General features: G+C 30.0%; 3 protein-coding genes across 12 annotated transcripts; 2 read left to right on the top strand and 1 right to left on the bottom strand.

Annotated features, from left to right (window-relative positions):
* Window positions 1-3,156: 3,156 nt before the first annotated feature.
* Window positions 3,157-8,150, top strand: Shf (WNT inhibitory factor 1). Of its 2 annotated transcripts, none has more exons than XM_074248952.1 (6): window positions 3,157-5,008; window positions 5,137-5,379; window positions 5,465-5,659; window positions 5,922-6,074; window positions 6,990-7,085; window positions 7,622-8,150. In XM_074248952.1, exons 1-6 carry the CDS (start codon window positions 4,840-4,842, stop codon window positions 7,846-7,848), a joined length of 1,083 nt encoding a protein of 360 aa, XP_074105053.1. In that variant the 5' UTR covers window positions 3,157-4,839; the 3' UTR covers window positions 7,849-8,150. The 2 variants fall into 2 exon arrangements, with proteins under 2 accessions (XP_074105053.1, XP_074105054.1); XM_074248953.1 differs by having other exon boundaries at window positions 3,158-5,008; window positions 5,465-5,608.
* Coq7 (ubiquinone biosynthesis protein COQ7, mitochondrial) lies at window positions 6,118-9,205 on the bottom strand. Of its 3 annotated transcripts, none has more exons than XM_074248970.1 (3): window positions 9,187-9,205; window positions 6,755-6,920; window positions 6,118-6,689 (listed from the first exon to the last, which is right to left on the bottom strand). In XM_074248970.1, exons 2-3 carry the CDS (start codon window positions 6,912-6,914, stop codon window positions 6,253-6,255), a joined length of 597 nt encoding a protein of 198 aa, XP_074105071.1. In that variant the 5' UTR covers window positions 6,915-6,920; window positions 9,187-9,205; the 3' UTR covers window positions 6,118-6,252. The 3 variants fall into 3 exon arrangements, with proteins under 3 accessions (XP_074105071.1, XP_074105070.1, XP_074105069.1); XM_074248969.1 differs by lacking the exon at window positions 9,187-9,205 and adding an exon at window positions 8,612-8,785; XM_074248968.1 differs by lacking the exon at window positions 9,187-9,205 and adding an exon at window positions 7,637-7,754.
* Window positions 8,916-16,171, top strand: Ewg (DNA-binding protein Ewg). 7 transcript variants are annotated; one of them, XM_074248925.1, is made up of 8 exons: window positions 8,916-9,041; window positions 10,996-11,334; window positions 12,039-12,163; window positions 12,245-12,670; window positions 12,771-13,061; window positions 13,310-13,453; window positions 13,545-13,686; window positions 15,359-16,171. In XM_074248925.1, exons 2-8 carry the CDS (start codon window positions 11,154-11,156, stop codon window positions 15,685-15,687), a joined length of 1,638 nt encoding a protein of 545 aa, XP_074105026.1. In that variant the 5' UTR covers window positions 8,916-9,041; window positions 10,996-11,153; the 3' UTR covers window positions 15,688-16,171. The 7 variants fall into 7 exon arrangements, with proteins under 7 accessions (XP_074105026.1, XP_074105029.1, XP_074105031.1 ...); XM_074248928.1 differs by lacking the exon at window positions 8,916-9,041 and adding an exon at window positions 9,583-9,752 and having other exon boundaries at window positions 10,996-11,316; XM_074248930.1 differs by lacking the exon at window positions 8,916-9,041 and adding an exon at window positions 9,583-9,752 and having other exon boundaries at window positions 12,771-12,959; window positions 13,313-13,453.
* The last annotated feature ends 1,211 nt before the right edge of the window (window positions 16,172-17,382 follow it).

Raw genomic sequence — 17,382 nt, 5'->3', positions numbered from 1 at the left:
TTTTAAAAATAAATAAACGCTCGTGAGAGCATTAAAGTTTGTAATGAACAAAATAATAAAATAAAGACTTATTAAATGCTTAAGAGAAAAAATGTCTGCGCACATTTTTGCAAATTTTAGAATCAAAAATAAAAGATGATTAATAAAATTAAATCTAATAATTATAAATATTAAAGAAAAAAAAATGAAAATAAATGATTCGACTTCCGAGACACTATCACATACTTATCGGCATCAATTCCATATATTTTTCTACCGTAAAATCTCGAATCATTGATAATTATTATGAAAATGACTAATAAATAATAAAAATAAATAATAGAAAAAAAAAAAAAAAGAAAAAAACCTCTTGTCCTCCGTGAATATTTAGAAATTTAGATCTCAGTTTAGATGAACATAACTTTATCGTCTTAATACTATTAATCCTCCATGTTAACTTCCAGTATTTTTTATATTTATTTATTTTTTTTCTTTAAATATATACTTTTATTTTTTTTGTTCAAGTCATGTTGCATGAATCTCACTTTTGATTAACAAAAATTTATTTATATTAAAAAAATTTTTGCCAATTACTTATTGTATATTTAGATACGTCTTTTGCAACATAATTTATATTATGAATATATTTTTTTATGTTATATTTAACTATTATTTCGAATCGCATTTAATTACTAAATGAAAAAGAAAAAAAAATCAAACAAAAAATACCTACTAAGTATTCAGCGTTAATTAACCAACGGTACTCAATTTATTTGATAGCAATATTAACATAATGATATTCAGAACTAACAAAATGAATTTATCATTGCAATAGAGCCATACATGTAATAAATTGCCACAAAGTCTTGGAAGGTCATAGATCTAAAGAAAGGAAAGAAGAAAGAACAAAAAACTAAATGCTTAAATGCTCCGTTGTATTGTTAATATAAATTATTGTTCAATTAGCTTTTATAATAGACAAGTAAAAAAAAAAAAAAAAAAAAAAAAACAAAAAAAAAAAAAAACTGGTGTCATTACGTGAACCACCATTGATTAATAATTTAATTACTTATACTTAAATTATACATATATATATATATATATATATATATATATATATATATATATATATATACTATATAGTAATTGATACGATTTTATTGCAAACATAGATTATTAATCAATGTTGGTTCATTATCAATGGCTTTCATCGTACGTTCTATTGATTAACAAATATAATTAAGATGCAAAAGTAATTTGATTGATATTACTAGCTAAATGTAGGTATAGTTATTTATTTGACTTTTAAATAAATACTATATTTACATTTATGCATTAATAATAATAATGAGCACTGTTTTTTATAAATAGAACTTTTTTTTATACCATATCTCTGATAATAATTTATTGTAAGAAATATCGTTACATAATTTAAAAACGAATCTCAATGCAACATAGGACAAAAAGAATAAAAATAAATTATCAATTCGTCCGAATTTAAAATATATATAATATATTTTTACTTTTATTACGTTGCATAATGTTAAGAAAATTATAATTACTATTACATTATTTTATAATTATAAATTATAAATTATTATTATAATTACTTTATTATTATTATTTTTTAATTATTATTTTGTCTGTATTTACTGTCAATTTTTGTAACGCATTCCATCATACGTCCATGTAACATCTCCCATGTCAATAAAAAAAAATAAAAATGATAAAAAAAAGCATTAATTACTGAAGCTAAATATTTAATAGAAGATGATGGAATAGTTGTAAACTAATATACATATTCGTAGGATCAATCATGAGGGTGTTGGCGTGAAAGAGGATAACGAGACGACTACTTGACCCCCTGCGGCCTCAGTGTGGGATCCTCAGATCTCTCTTTTTGGAGTCTTATTAGTTATTGTGTGTCTTCTCTTGATCTTTGCTATCTCTATACGGTTAAGCTTACACAACTACACTCGTTAAAGAAAAACAAGGAAAGAAGCTAAGGATTAGAGAAAGAGAGAGTAATAAGAGACAAGAGTGCAGCTTCTTGGCCTGGTCGAACGGGTCCAGAGAGTCTGGACAGAAGTCGTGCGAGATCTGACCGATAATGTAATTATGCGGGACAGGTTTTTTGTGGTGTACATGGGCCTTTGCAGCTCTCTGTTGATCTCACGGTATCTCTCTCACTTTGGGGCCCTTTCAACGCAGACAGAGATGAAAATAACTCTCTTGTATACTTCTGTACATCATATAGAGAAAGAATGGAGAATTGCCGATACGATGAGATGGAGATTAACGACGTGGATACAAAAATGTTTATCGCGATCTGCGCACATAAAATTTCATGATGTTGCTTACAGATTAATGTAGACGTATATACACATATATATAGAGTGTATTATTTATTCTTAGGTATACTTAATTTTTTTTTTTCTTCCTTTTTATTCTTTTTTTTACATAAAAATATATAATGTTATGTATTGATCGTATAAATAGCCATGGAAAATATTTTGTATCAAATATCTCGTGTTGGATCTTATATTATTATACGTGTGATCCATCCCACGGATGTATGTATATTATTATATTCGACTTGGGATCAATTGTGCGGTACTATACGTTATACCGTGATTGATATTATTACCAAACACCGAATACATCAAATGATTCGTTTATCTATTATAATTTGTTTCAATTTATATCATACCGTAGATAAAAAAAATAAATAAAGTAATAATGAGTAATAAGCATCATTAATTACAATGAATTAAAGGAAAATAAGCCGACAGACAATAACGTAGGCGATGGTGAATAAGACACAAGAGCCGCGGAGTGTAACATTACCGTGGTTTTCGCAAAAGAATAAGAAAAATAAATAAAAAAGGAAGAAAAGAAAATGCAAGTTATAACAATGAGCCATTTGTTAGGTAAATCCATCCCTCTCAATACTTGGCGAATACAATGAACACTATTATCAACTATTGATCATATGTGCTCTCTTAAACCTGTTGCTCGCGGGCGTACCCTGTGCATCATTTATTACTACATTTAATGTTGTTTATATATATATATATATATATATATATATATATATATATATATATATATATATATATATATATATATATATATATATATATATATATATAATATTCCTTTTTTTTTGTCATCATTTAATCTTGACAGCATTTAAAAGGCCTTTAGGCTTGAGTGGAAAGATGAAGATATCTCTCCAGTCGGCTAGTCGTGTCTCACGAACTCAAGTAGAAGTTATTAAAAATAAATTATGTCTCTGTATGTCGCTAATTGGATTGATTATTTTATTTTATCCGAATTTATTGATCTCGTGTTGATCTTTTAGAAATGATCGTGATTGATCACAATTAATCAATAATAATATTTGTGTATGTATATAAATTTGCCAATTTTATTTATAGATATTAATATTATCTTAATCAACAACAGATCGTTTGCGGAGTTTGTATTGGTGATTATTTTGTGCGTGTGTATCATATGCGTGACCTGAAAATTATTCGATTTGCTAAGTAGCCTCTCACCTACTAATAACTATATAGTAGAGTATATATACTACCGAAGACATCGTGAGAAACAAGGTCGAGGGACGGCGATTTGTGTTGGTCGAGAAGTCTGATCTTCTCTTATTTTATCTTCTTCTCTTCTCTTATAATACTAAATGCAAAGACGAAGGAGACCGAAGAACCAAAGGTGACGTTAAAAACTGGTTCCCTCCTCTCGCATCGGTTACCTCTCCAACGAGCGCGTAAATCCGCAGTCACTTCGCAGCCGGATTCTCAATTTCCCGGACACCCTCTTCTCTTTATATACATTACATACATTTATATATATACATTTATATTACGCATCACCACCACCATCATTATCATTATTATCATCATCATCATCATCCAAACAGTTTCATATCACTATAATTACAATCAACTCATCTTGTTACACGCGAACTTGTTTAACAAATTTCAATAATTTCAACATAATTTTCATCAATATATTATTATTAATACTCGTTATAATAATACCAGTAATGCATACACGCATATTTATGTTTTTTTAAACAAGTGTGAAAAGGTTCAAGTCAGGTAAAAAATTTTCATAATAAGAAAATGTGTCTTGTTGACGTTTAATAGCAGAGGATACTTTTTCTTCTTCTTCTTCTTCTTTGCCTTGTTTTCTTCTACTTCATATCCTTATTCTTTCTTCTTCCTCTTCTTGTTCTTCTTCATCGTTGTCGTTTACTCTTTTATCTTGTCTTGTCTTGTCTCATGGGACTGGTGTATCGCAGCGGGAGTTTTTCGCCGGTGTGCAACAGTGTGCACACCCCCTTATCCCGATATATTGGATGGAACTGGTAGATAGGGATCTCGTGCGGTAAGAGAGCACGAAACACAGCCTGCAGGCCTTTTCTCATTGAGTCAGTCAGTCAGTCAGTCAGTTACTTAGCCGCAGTGAACGTGTCGACACGCTCCCCATTTCTTCATCATCTTCTGTGGACCATCCACTGTGTATTTAGTATTTTGTATCTCCCCCCCCCTCCTACCCACCCACCTTTTATTACCAGTCTTTTGGCTCAAGATTCCACTTCTTCCTCCCTCTCCTCTTTCTTGCTATCAGCACCAGCTTCACCACCACTTCTACTTCTTCTCATTATCATTATTACCATTTTTTTCTTCTTCCTTCAACCGCAAGGTGAATAAAACACCCATGAAATTTTAAATTTTACGCTAATTGAGTAGCTTCACGATAAAATAAGTTAATCAGTCATCATTAACATCTTTATTATTAATTGACTCCCGCTGATAAAAACACCTGTTGCAAAGAGATATGCCGTGGGTTTCGCACGTCATCTTTGCGGCTGTCGCTGCTAGTTTTGCTTCTGTGATTCTTCACACTGAGCAAGTAATTGCTAGGCATCATCGAACAGGTAATCCTCATAAACCTGAAGGTGACATATCACTTTGGATTGATCGGCAACAGATTAAAATGTTTAGTGGTGAGTTCGTAATTTTATTACCTAAAACAAAAAATAAAATAAAAATAATACCAACTACATTACTTAAAAATTAAATTTATTGATAACTTAAACTCTGAATATACTTATCAATTTGAAAAATTTTCCAGGATTAGAGATGGAAATTTATGCGATAAGTGAAGGAAAAGTACTGTCATATTTACTAGATCCAGAATTGGAAAATAAACTGCCAATAATACCTAGTGAAGTGTCTTATGTTAATTTTACGTGGAAATCTGGAGTTAAAAAATATTATTACCACTTTAACCGGTTGAAATCGCTTGACGAGTCAATATTAAAAACACCATCATTAACTATAAAAACGAAAGGTCGTGTACCTAAAAGGCCTAAAGGTAATTTTATCAATCACTGTTGTTATTTTTTTTATTAGTTATTTCCAGTAAGTTAAGATAAATTAAAGGTGATTATTTGTTCCAGAATTCAGCATTTTATTAACCTGCTCTGGCAATAGTTCTGGAATAGTACAATTTAGCATTGGACTGGTGATTGAGACGCGCAAGGGTAAACCTCTAAATGGGACTCCCCTACGTCTCAACTTGAGAAAAGAATGCGCCGTGCGCGGTGAGTGCGTCAGTCGCGCCCAAGATCACCACTTCTCCACTCACACATACAGTTCTGTATCACCAGTAATCATATCACCACCAATTTGTTGCATGCTTTTTGATCAAAATTTATTAATCAAATATTTCTTTTGAATTAGTATTATTATTATCATAATAAATAATAATAATGATACTATTAAATTATTGCATGTTTTACTCTAATGCTAAAAAATATAAAGAAAACTAAATATTCCCACACTAGTTATGGTTTGTTCTTCTACTTGCTGCAATAAATAGATGTATTTAGCTAATAATAAATTATTTTATTTCAGAACCTAATCCAGGACCATGTCCTGATGGTTATATGGGTCCACCGCATTGCAAAAAAGCTCTGTGTTATCCAATTTGTATGAACGGTGGCAATTGTACAGCACCAGGAATCTGTTCATGTCCACCTGGATTTCAAGGACCTTATTGTGAAGGCGGTAAATATATTTAAACTTAATTATTTCAATAAGATAAACATAATTTACTTTATCTTGTTTGTTTTAATTTATTTTCATACTTTATAAGTAATTTGAATACTATATACATTATAATATTTTATCAACGCCAGTCTTTAGTTAGTATCAATTAAATAAAAATATAAACAGATGCAAAAATTCATACGACCTTAGATATCGCAATAGCAGTTTTACATCCTGCTTTGATAATTTTTGTCAGCGCATCATAAAGCGGAGCTTGTTCAGCACCAAGATCTATTCCCGTATCATGATGCTCTTGTTCTTCGTCGCGAAACTTTTTAATCGTCTCCAATAATTCTTGATCAACATCATCTTGATTTTTTTCTTCCATCAATGCTCGTAATTGATCATTGTAATGTTCAACAATAACCGTTTCAACAGCTACTGTGCAAGCCATAGCAGCTTTCTCACCCATAAGCGCAGTACCAGCACCCAAAACAAATCCCGCAACATTCCATATTGGAAGCAAGGCTGTAGGTCTTGCTCTGTACTTTCGAATTAGCTCTTCGAATTTTTCTCTGTGTCTTTTCTCTTGGTCCCACATGTGTTCAATTGTTGGACCCACTGATGTTTTTCCTAATCATCGATCAATATTTTTTAATATAATAAAATTTTTGTAATTAAAAATTAAGTCATAATACCTAAAACAGCCATTTGTCCGGCGTAAATTCTATCAGCTCCTAATTCTCCAGCATGATTTACTCTTATTATCGAATCCAAAAGTTTAGCTGCTTTAGTATCTGCCGTTGCTACAGCTGTTGAACTGGTAAAACGTACTCCGCCACGTCCCAAATGTAACATTTTCTCCTGTAATAAAATAATAAAAGTTATTTATTTATGTATAGTAATTAATAATAAATTTTTTTTTAATTATAGGAATTTGTACAGAAAAATGTTTGAATGGCGGTAAATGTATTCAAAAAGACACATGCGAGTGTCCTAAAGGATATTTTGGTTTACACTGTGAATTTTGTAAGTATTTTTATCTAACTATATCTCGTGAAAAAAAAAAAATCAATATTCTGAACAGTTGGATACTTATTTATAAAGATTATTATGACTTGACTTTAATCGCGATCAGTAAAGGCAACTTTTAAAGTAATCACAAAAGCATTACCACTTTATCAGATTACTATTTATTGACTTTCTCATTATTGATTTAGCTGACGTTCCAGTGGCTTGCCTATCATCATCAAACCCTACCAATTCATACGCTTGAGGCTTCCTAAATACACAGTCCTTTTATATCCTTATCGGGCATCTACCCTAAAAGGTTCATGTGTCAATACAATCCTTTTACATTATTTCCCCTCGTTCTTCCCCCAATCGATTTTTCCCTACTTTTTTCTCTCCCACATTATTCAACATCCAAAGTTCAAATAAAACTTTACGATACAAATTATGATGAAAGTTATTTAAATAAATTTTTTATAAAATTTATTTAATTAAATAATAAAAATTTTTAAAAATAAATTAATAATTAATGTGTGTTATAAAAATTGTTGCAGCAAAATGTGTAATACCATGTTTAAATGGTGGTAAATGCAAGGGAAACAACATCTGTAGATGTCCAAATGGTTTCAAAGGAGATCATTGCGAAATAGGACGAAGATCTCCCCAAAGATCAGCATGTACACGAGCATGCAGAAATGGAACTTGTCAACCTGACAACAGGTGCCTCTGTGATGCCGGATGGTTTGGCAAATTGTGTAATAAAAACAAACCGTGGGCTTAGCATTTTGTTTAATATCGTTTTATTCCAAGTGTATAGTTGTAATAATTAATTAACTCTCTCAAGTCTCCAGTATTTTATTTTTGTACCATCAGATGGATAAAGAGGAGTGTGAGTAACTTAAAAAAAATTTTCGTCGATATTGAATTTCTATAAGAACAAACATAATAATAACAAATATTATTATTAATTATTTTTATTATTATTATTATAGTTTTTAATTATAATTTTTTGTGATGTTATCCTGATCCAGATGTGATATGTAAAGCTGCTTTACACCATTTCTTTAATTAAGATATTAAAAATAAAAATTATTATTAATTTATATATATATATATATATATATATATATATATATATATATTGTTAAATTAATAGATGTAAAATAAATAAATATTAGTAGCATAATAAAAAAAAATATATTTTTTATGCACTTACAATTAATGATACCAATTGCATTAAAAAAAACATAATTTTTTTCAAAATAAATATTAATTTAAAAAAACATTTACATGTAAGTACTAATTTTGATAGTTAAATAATAATGATACTGAAATTGAGAGACATCTGATAATTTTAAGAATTTTTTTAACAAACAAATTATAGCAAGAAAATTTTAATTAAAAATTTCATCTTTAGAAGCTTTGAAAAATTATAAATAATTTTCTATGCCCAGTTTATTTTTCAAGAAAATTCAAAAAATTGTCAAGTGTCTGCTAACTTCAACCTCATAAATAATAATAAATAATAAAATAAAAATGCTTACAATATTTGTTCCGAGAAAAATGTATCAAAAAACGAACAATTTATAAAAATAATAAAAGAGGAATCCTTGACATAAACTTGAGCGTTGGAAGAATGTTATTGAACTGACGAAATATTATGATAGAATCGTGCAATTAAACAGAATAATAATTGTGTTATTGGATTATTTAGTACTGGTGTGATACTAGAGAAAAATAAAACGTTAGGTTAGTCTTGGTCAGTAGTTTTATTTACAACGGAATAAGTTGTATGGCTGACATAATGCGTCACGTGGCTCTTTGGCCAATGGAAAATCGAATAATGAGGACGCCATGACGCGTACCCGAGAGAATATCAACCAATGAAATTATTCCAGGCCCGTATACATGTATATAGTGTTAGTGTGTTCTGTACTGGCTGTTGACTATTCGAGAGAATTGAGGAGTTGTCCGGTAAGTTTTTAATAATTATTAACCCTAAAAATGAAATAAATATAAAAATAATATCGCGAAATAATTGTTTAACAATTGTAGATAGAGTATACAGTGGATTTATTGGTGTAGTAGTATGGTGGGTGGTTTTAATGCGCAGACTCACTCAAAATGGCCGAATACCGTGTATAACCCCGCGTTTGTTGTTGGTTGTGTGGTATGAGCTGTGCAATGCACTAGAGTGTGAGCTAGAGCGAGGCAGCGAAGAGTAACTCCAAACTGAGGGAAAAAGAACGAGGAGGAATGAGCTAGCTCCGCGGCGTATATAGTAAATAGATGGAATGGATGAAGGGCCCGCTTCATCGATCGATACATGAAGCCGCTGACGTTGGCAAAACTGGCCATGGTGTCTGTTGTGCGCGTTGTGTTGTCGAGACGTTGTTACAGGGTGCCGCGTTTATTTCTCCGCGGCTCTAGGTTACTCTTATAATTAATAATTTTTGTTGTTAATTATTAGTGTAACAGTTTATTACTGAGACACATATTCAACGAGTCAGACCCAGTGAAATGTGTGTGCTCCGAGGACGCGGACAACAAGAACAACGTGGTTAGGGCGTGGTGTAAAGTTTGCGCGTTACCGCGAGCTGCTGCTGACGACGGCCTCTCCGCAGACGCAATACCCCTGAGCTTCTGTGCTTCTGATCGGTGGTGACCACTCACGGACCACACAAGGTGCGTACGCAACTCCCGATTTCAACTGGGCCTGCTCCATGGGTTCGCGGCTTCCTTAGTCATGAGCTTAGCGGCCCCCGCATGATTCTTTCAACTCCGTTTACGTTTACTTTTAAACCAAACGTGTGCCCTGCGCATTTTCGTTGCCCCCCATTCTTCGAATAAACGCGCCGTTTCACGTTCGCTTAATAATCGTGCGCGCGATCATCATACTCCAAGTACTCTGTGCAGTGACTATACTTGAGCTCTTTTATTTTAGTTTTGCCAGGACACCAAACACGACGAGACACCAGACAGTAGCCTGTCGTCATCGGGCTCATCACCATCATACCATCTTCCAAACTCTCTAATAACACTATGATTACGACATCCAGACCGCTATCATTGTCTCTTGGTCTGCTCTGTCTTTTCTTGTTATTATTATTATTATCATCATCATCATTGTCATCAGCGACGTCATCTTCTGGCAGATGGTATTTCCCTCAACATCAAGTTACCCTATCACCCCCAACGCACCCCTGTTATTATATTATAATAACTCGCCCCTTGTTGCTGAGCTGAGTCTTAGACATCACTCGAGCAATGAGTATAACTTCGGGTGCTGCTTTTCCCTAGCTAGTTCATCGACCCTTATTGCTCTCAGCCCTCCTGCGACATGACATCGCGTGTTATATTTTCCCTCACAAAATTTTACTTTTTTTTTTTTTTTTTTTTTTTTTTTACACTTTTTAACAGATAGATTTATTTATTAATAATACAATATCTGACTCACTTTGTGTCCTAATTTATTAATAAGTTGACTAAAGTATAGGTCCATGTTTGTATACTTATTAATTAATAATCAACGTACAGAGTATTTATAAAAAAAAAAAAAAAAAAAAAAAATTATAATGCACGCACCCCGTAGGTCAATATTGTAAAATATAATGAAAAGTATATTATACAAAGGAGGGATCTGCTTACGTACAACATATGTTAGGGGTTCTAAGAATGACTCAGAGAAACCATAGGTATCAAGGTTGAACACTATTAGCCCAGTACTGTAATCGATCACGGATAGATAGAAATAAAAAGGGAACTAAAATCGATAATTTAATTATTTAACAGAACATGTAAAGTTGTAACGTTGTTTTATTGCGATTGATTTTTTTTTTTTTTTTTATTATTATTATTTAATAGCCTTTATTTATTTTTTATTTTTATCAGTTATTTAATTTTTATTGTTTTGTTATTTTCTCAACAGGGCCTGGTGATGAATGCTGTCAGTAACCCAAGGCTGATATAGAGTTTTGGTGGGACATTGCAATACGCCAAGTGAAAGGAGAAGAAGACAATTGTTGATTTTAAAATAAATATTTTAATAAATAAAACGCTACGCTGGAGGTGACAAAGAGAAGGAGGATGGTTTCCTTGCCGAGCACTGAATCAGTTACCATGGAAAGAATGGATCGGCTAACCGATGACGATGATGATGAGCCCAGCAGTGGATCTGAGACCTATGAGGAGGGTGATCTGTTATCACACGCTCTGGGTGATGATGTTACGGCCCAGCTTGCCGCTGCAGGTTCGAAAAACGCTAATGGTGATTTCCATTTTTTCCTTTTTTTCACATATGACTTTCTCTAATATCATATTTACTTTGATTCTAAAGTACTAAAAAAATACTTTAATTAACTTGTCAAAATATTTAATCAAACATTAAATTTTAATTGATTCAATCGATGTTAGATGACAAAAAAAGCAAATTTACAAGAGATCCAGTAAGAATTTTTATGTATCAATATGTAAACAATTTTAATTGTTTACATAAATTTTTTGTATTTACTAAATTATTTTTAATTTGTGTGCATTTTTTGTTAAGTTTATTGCATATGTTTTTTATTATTTTTTTTTTGCAATTATTATTGGTAATAGTTTGCTAGATTACTTGTAATAAATTTATAATTTTATTTTTTTTACTTAGATGCATTGCAATTTTTTTTTAACTGCATTTAAATTATCTATTGATGTTTTTTTAATTCATTAGAAAAATATTATTGATTTTTATATTCATTTCGGAATCATTTTACAATTGGATACTTTTTATTTAATTACCATTATCATTATTATTCAACTGCGTGCACGTTCTGTATCACTTCTTGCTTATGCTTTTTCTTATTTTCAAATTTTTTGAATGCATTTTTCTTCATCATTATATTAGCGTGATAATTTTATTATTTTCTTAGTGTCACTATTGCATATTATTCAAAGTTTATTAATTAAATTTTTTTTCCTTGATAAATTTAGGACCTATTGGTGTTGCCGCTGCAGCAGCGATCGTATCTGCTAAGAAACGAAAACGGCCACACAGTTTTGAAACAAATCCCAGCATCAGAAAACGCCAACAAAATCGACTTTTAAGAAAACTCAGAGTAAGTTATCAGATATTTTAAAATTTATATTTGATTGTTATGTATTTATTGGATTAATAATGTAAAAAATTAATTATCCAGCAAACCATAGATGAATTTGCGACACGAGTTGGTCAGCAAGCAATAGTATTAGTAGCCACACCTGGAAAACCAAATAGTAGTTACAAAGTATTTGGAGCAAAGCCTCTTGAAGATGTAGTTAAAAATTTAAGATCAATGATAATGGAAGAATTGGAGAGTGCATTAGCACAACAAGCACCACCACCTGTTCAAGATGATCCATCATTATACGAATTACCGCCATTAATAATCGATGGAATACCGACACCAGTTGAAAAAATGACACAAGCACAGCTCAGGGCATTTATACCGTTGATGTTAAAGTATTCTACAGGTAGGGGTAAGCCAGGTTGGGGCAGAGAAAGCACACGACCGCCGTGGTGGCCAAAAGAGTTGCCATGGGCAAATGTGCGTATGGACGCAAGGTCTGAAGACGAAAAACAAAAGGTAAAATTTATTATTCATAATTCAATTTAGCATAAATGCGAAACAAACCAGTAATAAACACAGCTATTAATTTTTCTACATATGTGTGCATACGTTTTAGATTTCTTGGACGCATGCGCTGAGACAAATAGTCATAAATTGTTACAAATTTCACGGAAGAGAGGATCTTTTACCAGCGTTCAATGACGACGACGATAAATCAAATATTTTGGTTCAGCAAACGACACCTCATTCGTCGCATGCATCATCAAGCCAAGGACAAAATGAACAACAGCAGCAGCAACAAACGGTGGGAGTTGTTCGACTTAGCAGCACGGGTTCATCTAAGGGAAACTCTTCACCACAACAGATTCTTTCCGCGTCACCTACATCTCTTGCCACTGCCACTCAGGTGCTAGTGAGCGACTTTTTAATGAATAATTGCTCTTTTTCCTTTATTTTTTTTTTCATTTTATTTGAGCATTTATTTTTATTTTTTTTTATTATTTTCTTTTATTTTTATTTTCATTCAGTTTGGTGTTTAGTTTCCCAATGTTGAATTTCGTTTTTTATTATTTTATTCTTTTTTATCAAAAAGTTTTATATTGTTATTATATTTATTTTACAAGAGAAAAATAATTTATTTGATAAAATTTTCAGCAGATGACCACACAGTATCCAACAACTGTTTTACAAACGATAACAAATCAAGATGGAACAATATCAATAGTTCAAGTAGATCCAAGTAATCCAACCATACAATTACCTGATGGTACAATTGCACAAGTTCAGGGTGTTGCTACTGTATGTTATACTCTTAAATTTGATAAATAAAGTTTCCTGTTAGTTAGTTGACAACTGAAGATGTATTAAATTAATAATTTCCCTAATGCAGATTCACACGAGTCAAGGCGATGTTCAAACACTAACTGAAGTAGGAGGTGCTGAAGGCAGTGTTTCCGTCGATATAAACAGTGTGACTGAAGCAACATTAGGACAAGACGGTCAAATAATTCTCACAGGAGAAGATGGACATGGTAAAACTGTTTTCTATACGCTCTGCACCGTCGCCGGCCAGGAACTACTCGAGCAGTGATTCACTTAATTGGTTCAGGACCCCTTATTATTTTGCATGCTGCCTGCAGCGATCTATTTTAGAATGAAATATTTTTCAATTTAATTTTTTTTTTTTTTTTTTTTTTTTATATATATTAATTTTATTACTTCATTCAACGAAGTAGAACTATTCTATTCTTTTGTTTTTTCTTGTTAAGTAGTCGTTTTTTTTGTACTGTATAGACCATCACGTATTGGTACTGAGTAGAAAGTAATTTGCAATTACATGCTCGAAAGTTTATGGTCTCATTGAAACTTACAAGCCATATTAAATTAAAAAGTAATATCACGTGTCACAGATTAAATCTTTTTATTCATGTGTTTTTTCTTTTTTATATTATCAGTTCTTGAAGACAAAATTAGGTATTCAGGATTTTAAATTACGCGATAGTGATACAACAGAAGAAAAAAAGATATTTTAAAGAATGTCATAATTTTACGAAAAATAGCATTTATCGATGTGTATAAATGAAGTGTACATAAATATTACTTAAATGATAATAAAAAAATAATAAAGTGTACAATGTTAAAAACCAAACAGTACAATCAAAATGTTTAGTTAGCCTTGTCAAACAATTATTATTTTTTATACATGTTTAAATAGTTAATCACAGTAGAATAACAGGCTGTGGATCGATATATGAATTCTTCTTAATTTAACACTGATGAAGTAAAAGCATAAGAGGGTTAAAACAGTAAAGTTAAATAAATAAAAGAAACCAGATAAATTATATCTCATTAGATAACGAGACAAATTAAATCGTTAATATAATACATTATTAATTACAAAAAATGTATGATATCGTACAATTAAGAGCTAATTTGATAGCTGTAAAAGAAATTATCATCGATTTCTTTTTGGTATATTTACGGATTTTTTTATTTAGTTAGATCAGATAATCAGTTTTGCATGCAGTACCAAAGAGTGTTCTAGATCACAAAAAACAAATACAGGCTACTTTTTTTTTTTTTTTTTTTTTTAATTTTTTTATTTTCATTTGCCATCGTAAATCAACCAAAGTTACTCGGGTCACTTTCATCAGGAATTTATAATCACATTAAATAATATTAATATATATTTTTTTTTTTTTTTTTTTTTTTTTTTTTTTCAAAACAAATTTAATTATTATTATTTTTTTTTTTCTATTAAGTTTATTCAGGCATTAAATTTATTATAATCAACATTTATTAGATTTATTATTAATCAATGATGTGTAATTTTTAATTTTTAAGTGTTTTATTTAATTAGTACCGTATTGAATAATTGCTTATTGTTATTTGATAAAAAATAAGTAAAATAATAATAATTTCTTTTGTGTATTTGTTTTTATCAAACAATAGACTTGAATTGTTTATAATTTATGTGTTTAGTTATCAACGTTATTTCACGCATGATATATTATTATTATTATTATTAATTATTACCATTATTATACCTAGTATTATAGTATTACTTATATCGGGTCCAAGTCAGGCTTATTATAAAAAAAAAGCTGGGTAAAATAATAAAAATAAATTAAAAAATAATATATATAAAGAAAATAAATCCTTAAATCGCGGGTAAGACAACGGACGGTAATTTCGGTGTTTCAGGCTATCCAGTATCAGTGTCTGGCGTGATCACCGTACCAGTATCAGCAAGTATGTACCAAACGATGGTGGCTAATATCCAAAGCGACGGTACAGTTCAAATGGTGACACCAATGGTACAAGTTCCAAAAGTCGAACCAGGAAACGGAGAAACAATTGAAGCTGTTACTATTCAGGGTCATCCGATGACAATGATTAATGCTAATGGTGAACATCAGGTATTACAAGTGATATCGCTTAAAGATGCTAATGCATTAACTAAAGCAATGCAAGGTGAAGTTATTAAAGATGAAGATAGCCAGCAACAGCAAACGGTATCAAGTCCTGAATGAAGCGAGGTTTACTCTATAGTCTTGTCGGAATGATTATTATTATTATTATTACTATAATTAATAACGATTATTAATAATATAATTACTTCAATGGAAATACGACAAATGATTATAGAAGTACGATTGATACTCAGTACTGATTTTGTGTTTTTAACACAATAAATATTCCTTCTTTTAAATTAAAGTTGAGAATTAAAAAAAAACTAAAATAGATAATGATTAAATTCAATAAAAGAAAAAAAAATTGAACTATTTGACGAGTGTGTATGTTAATGTGTGATTAGATTTTTTTGATTATATTATAATAATTAGGCAAAAAATAAATGTATTGAATAATGTGTTTCAATGATGATCAATGATAATGATGATGATGAAAAAGGATTAAGAGAAGTGTTGGGTTTTTTAATGATTCATTCAATTATATATTAAGAATATTATTATTATAATTTTAATATTATTAAAATTATTGTACTTTATTATGAAATGTTGTTTGAAAAAATTTTAAAATCAACATTATTATTAATTTTTGTTTTATTTTTTATTTTATTTTACCGTTCTGTTTTTTGAGTTGTAATTTTTTAAGATAATAGTTAAGCCACGTAAATTTAACGTCCCCTTGTTAAAGTAAACTAGTAAAGTTAACATAGGTCTAATTATTTAATCTAGTCAGAAGTTATATAATTAATTAATTAAATAATAAAAATAACCGAGGGAACGTATAAAATATAAATGGCAACGTGTGAATTAAGTATATTTAAATAATAATTAATTGATACAGTGAGTCTGCAACAATTTAAGTTGAACAGTCTTCGATAAATAGATTAACATATTTTAAAATATTAAATGAATTATTAATTAGTGATGACAGAAGAATAACTTGTTAATAGTCGGTGAATCACTATTTAAATCAGTAGACTTCAATATTGAAGAAAAATATTTTTACTAGTTTAATAATTAATCCAGAGTATATGTTGGGAATATGGGGCAATGTTATAAATTCTATATCTAGTGCATATATTCTATTACTCTGGATACGAGATAATTTATTGGTTTCTTTTTAATTTTTTGATTTATTTCTTCGAGTACTGAAGAATAGAGAAAAAAATTTTTTATAGTTGTAATGATAACTATTTAAGTAAATATATTTAAAAAAAAAAAAAAAAAAAAAAAAACTTAGTTTATTCGTAGACAAAAAAATAAAATAATTAAAAATGTAATACACTATTATAATAATTACGTTAACAATAAGAATTTCATAATCTGTTTTATAGCACCGATAGGAAGACTAAGCATTTCTGACGGGTACAAATAGGATAAGAGTTTTATTCTGATATTTTTTTTTTTTTTTCATTTTATTTATTATTATTATTATTATTATTATTTATGAAAATCCGTATTCGGTAAAAATTGTATCTTTAGTCTTTTTTTATGAGACAATTTTTCCAATTAATTTTTAAGAATTGTGACTAAGAAACCAATAGAAAATAAATGAAAGAAAAATGTAAATGTTTTTCGTTGTTTAATTCTGTGCAATTTTACTTTATAATCACTTTTGATTACGTTTACGTCTAAGACTAAAAATAAAAGTAATTTAATAAAGTATGAGACTAATTTTTCGACTCACATGAATCATTTTCTGTTAAGAATTGATAAATTTGATTATGACTAATAATATGGATTATTCAACGTAAGCCT

This window comes from Cotesia typhae, unplaced genomic scaffold, assembly GCF_013202065.1.
Source record: "Cotesia typhae breed Kobodo isofemale line unplaced genomic scaffold, CoteBio_Ctyphae contig_5, whole genome shotgun sequence".
NCBI lineage: Eukaryota > Metazoa > Arthropoda > Insecta > Hymenoptera > Braconidae > Cotesia > Cotesia typhae.
Note: the sequence above shows the minus strand (reverse complement) of the source record. Positions and strands in the feature narration are given on the sequence as shown.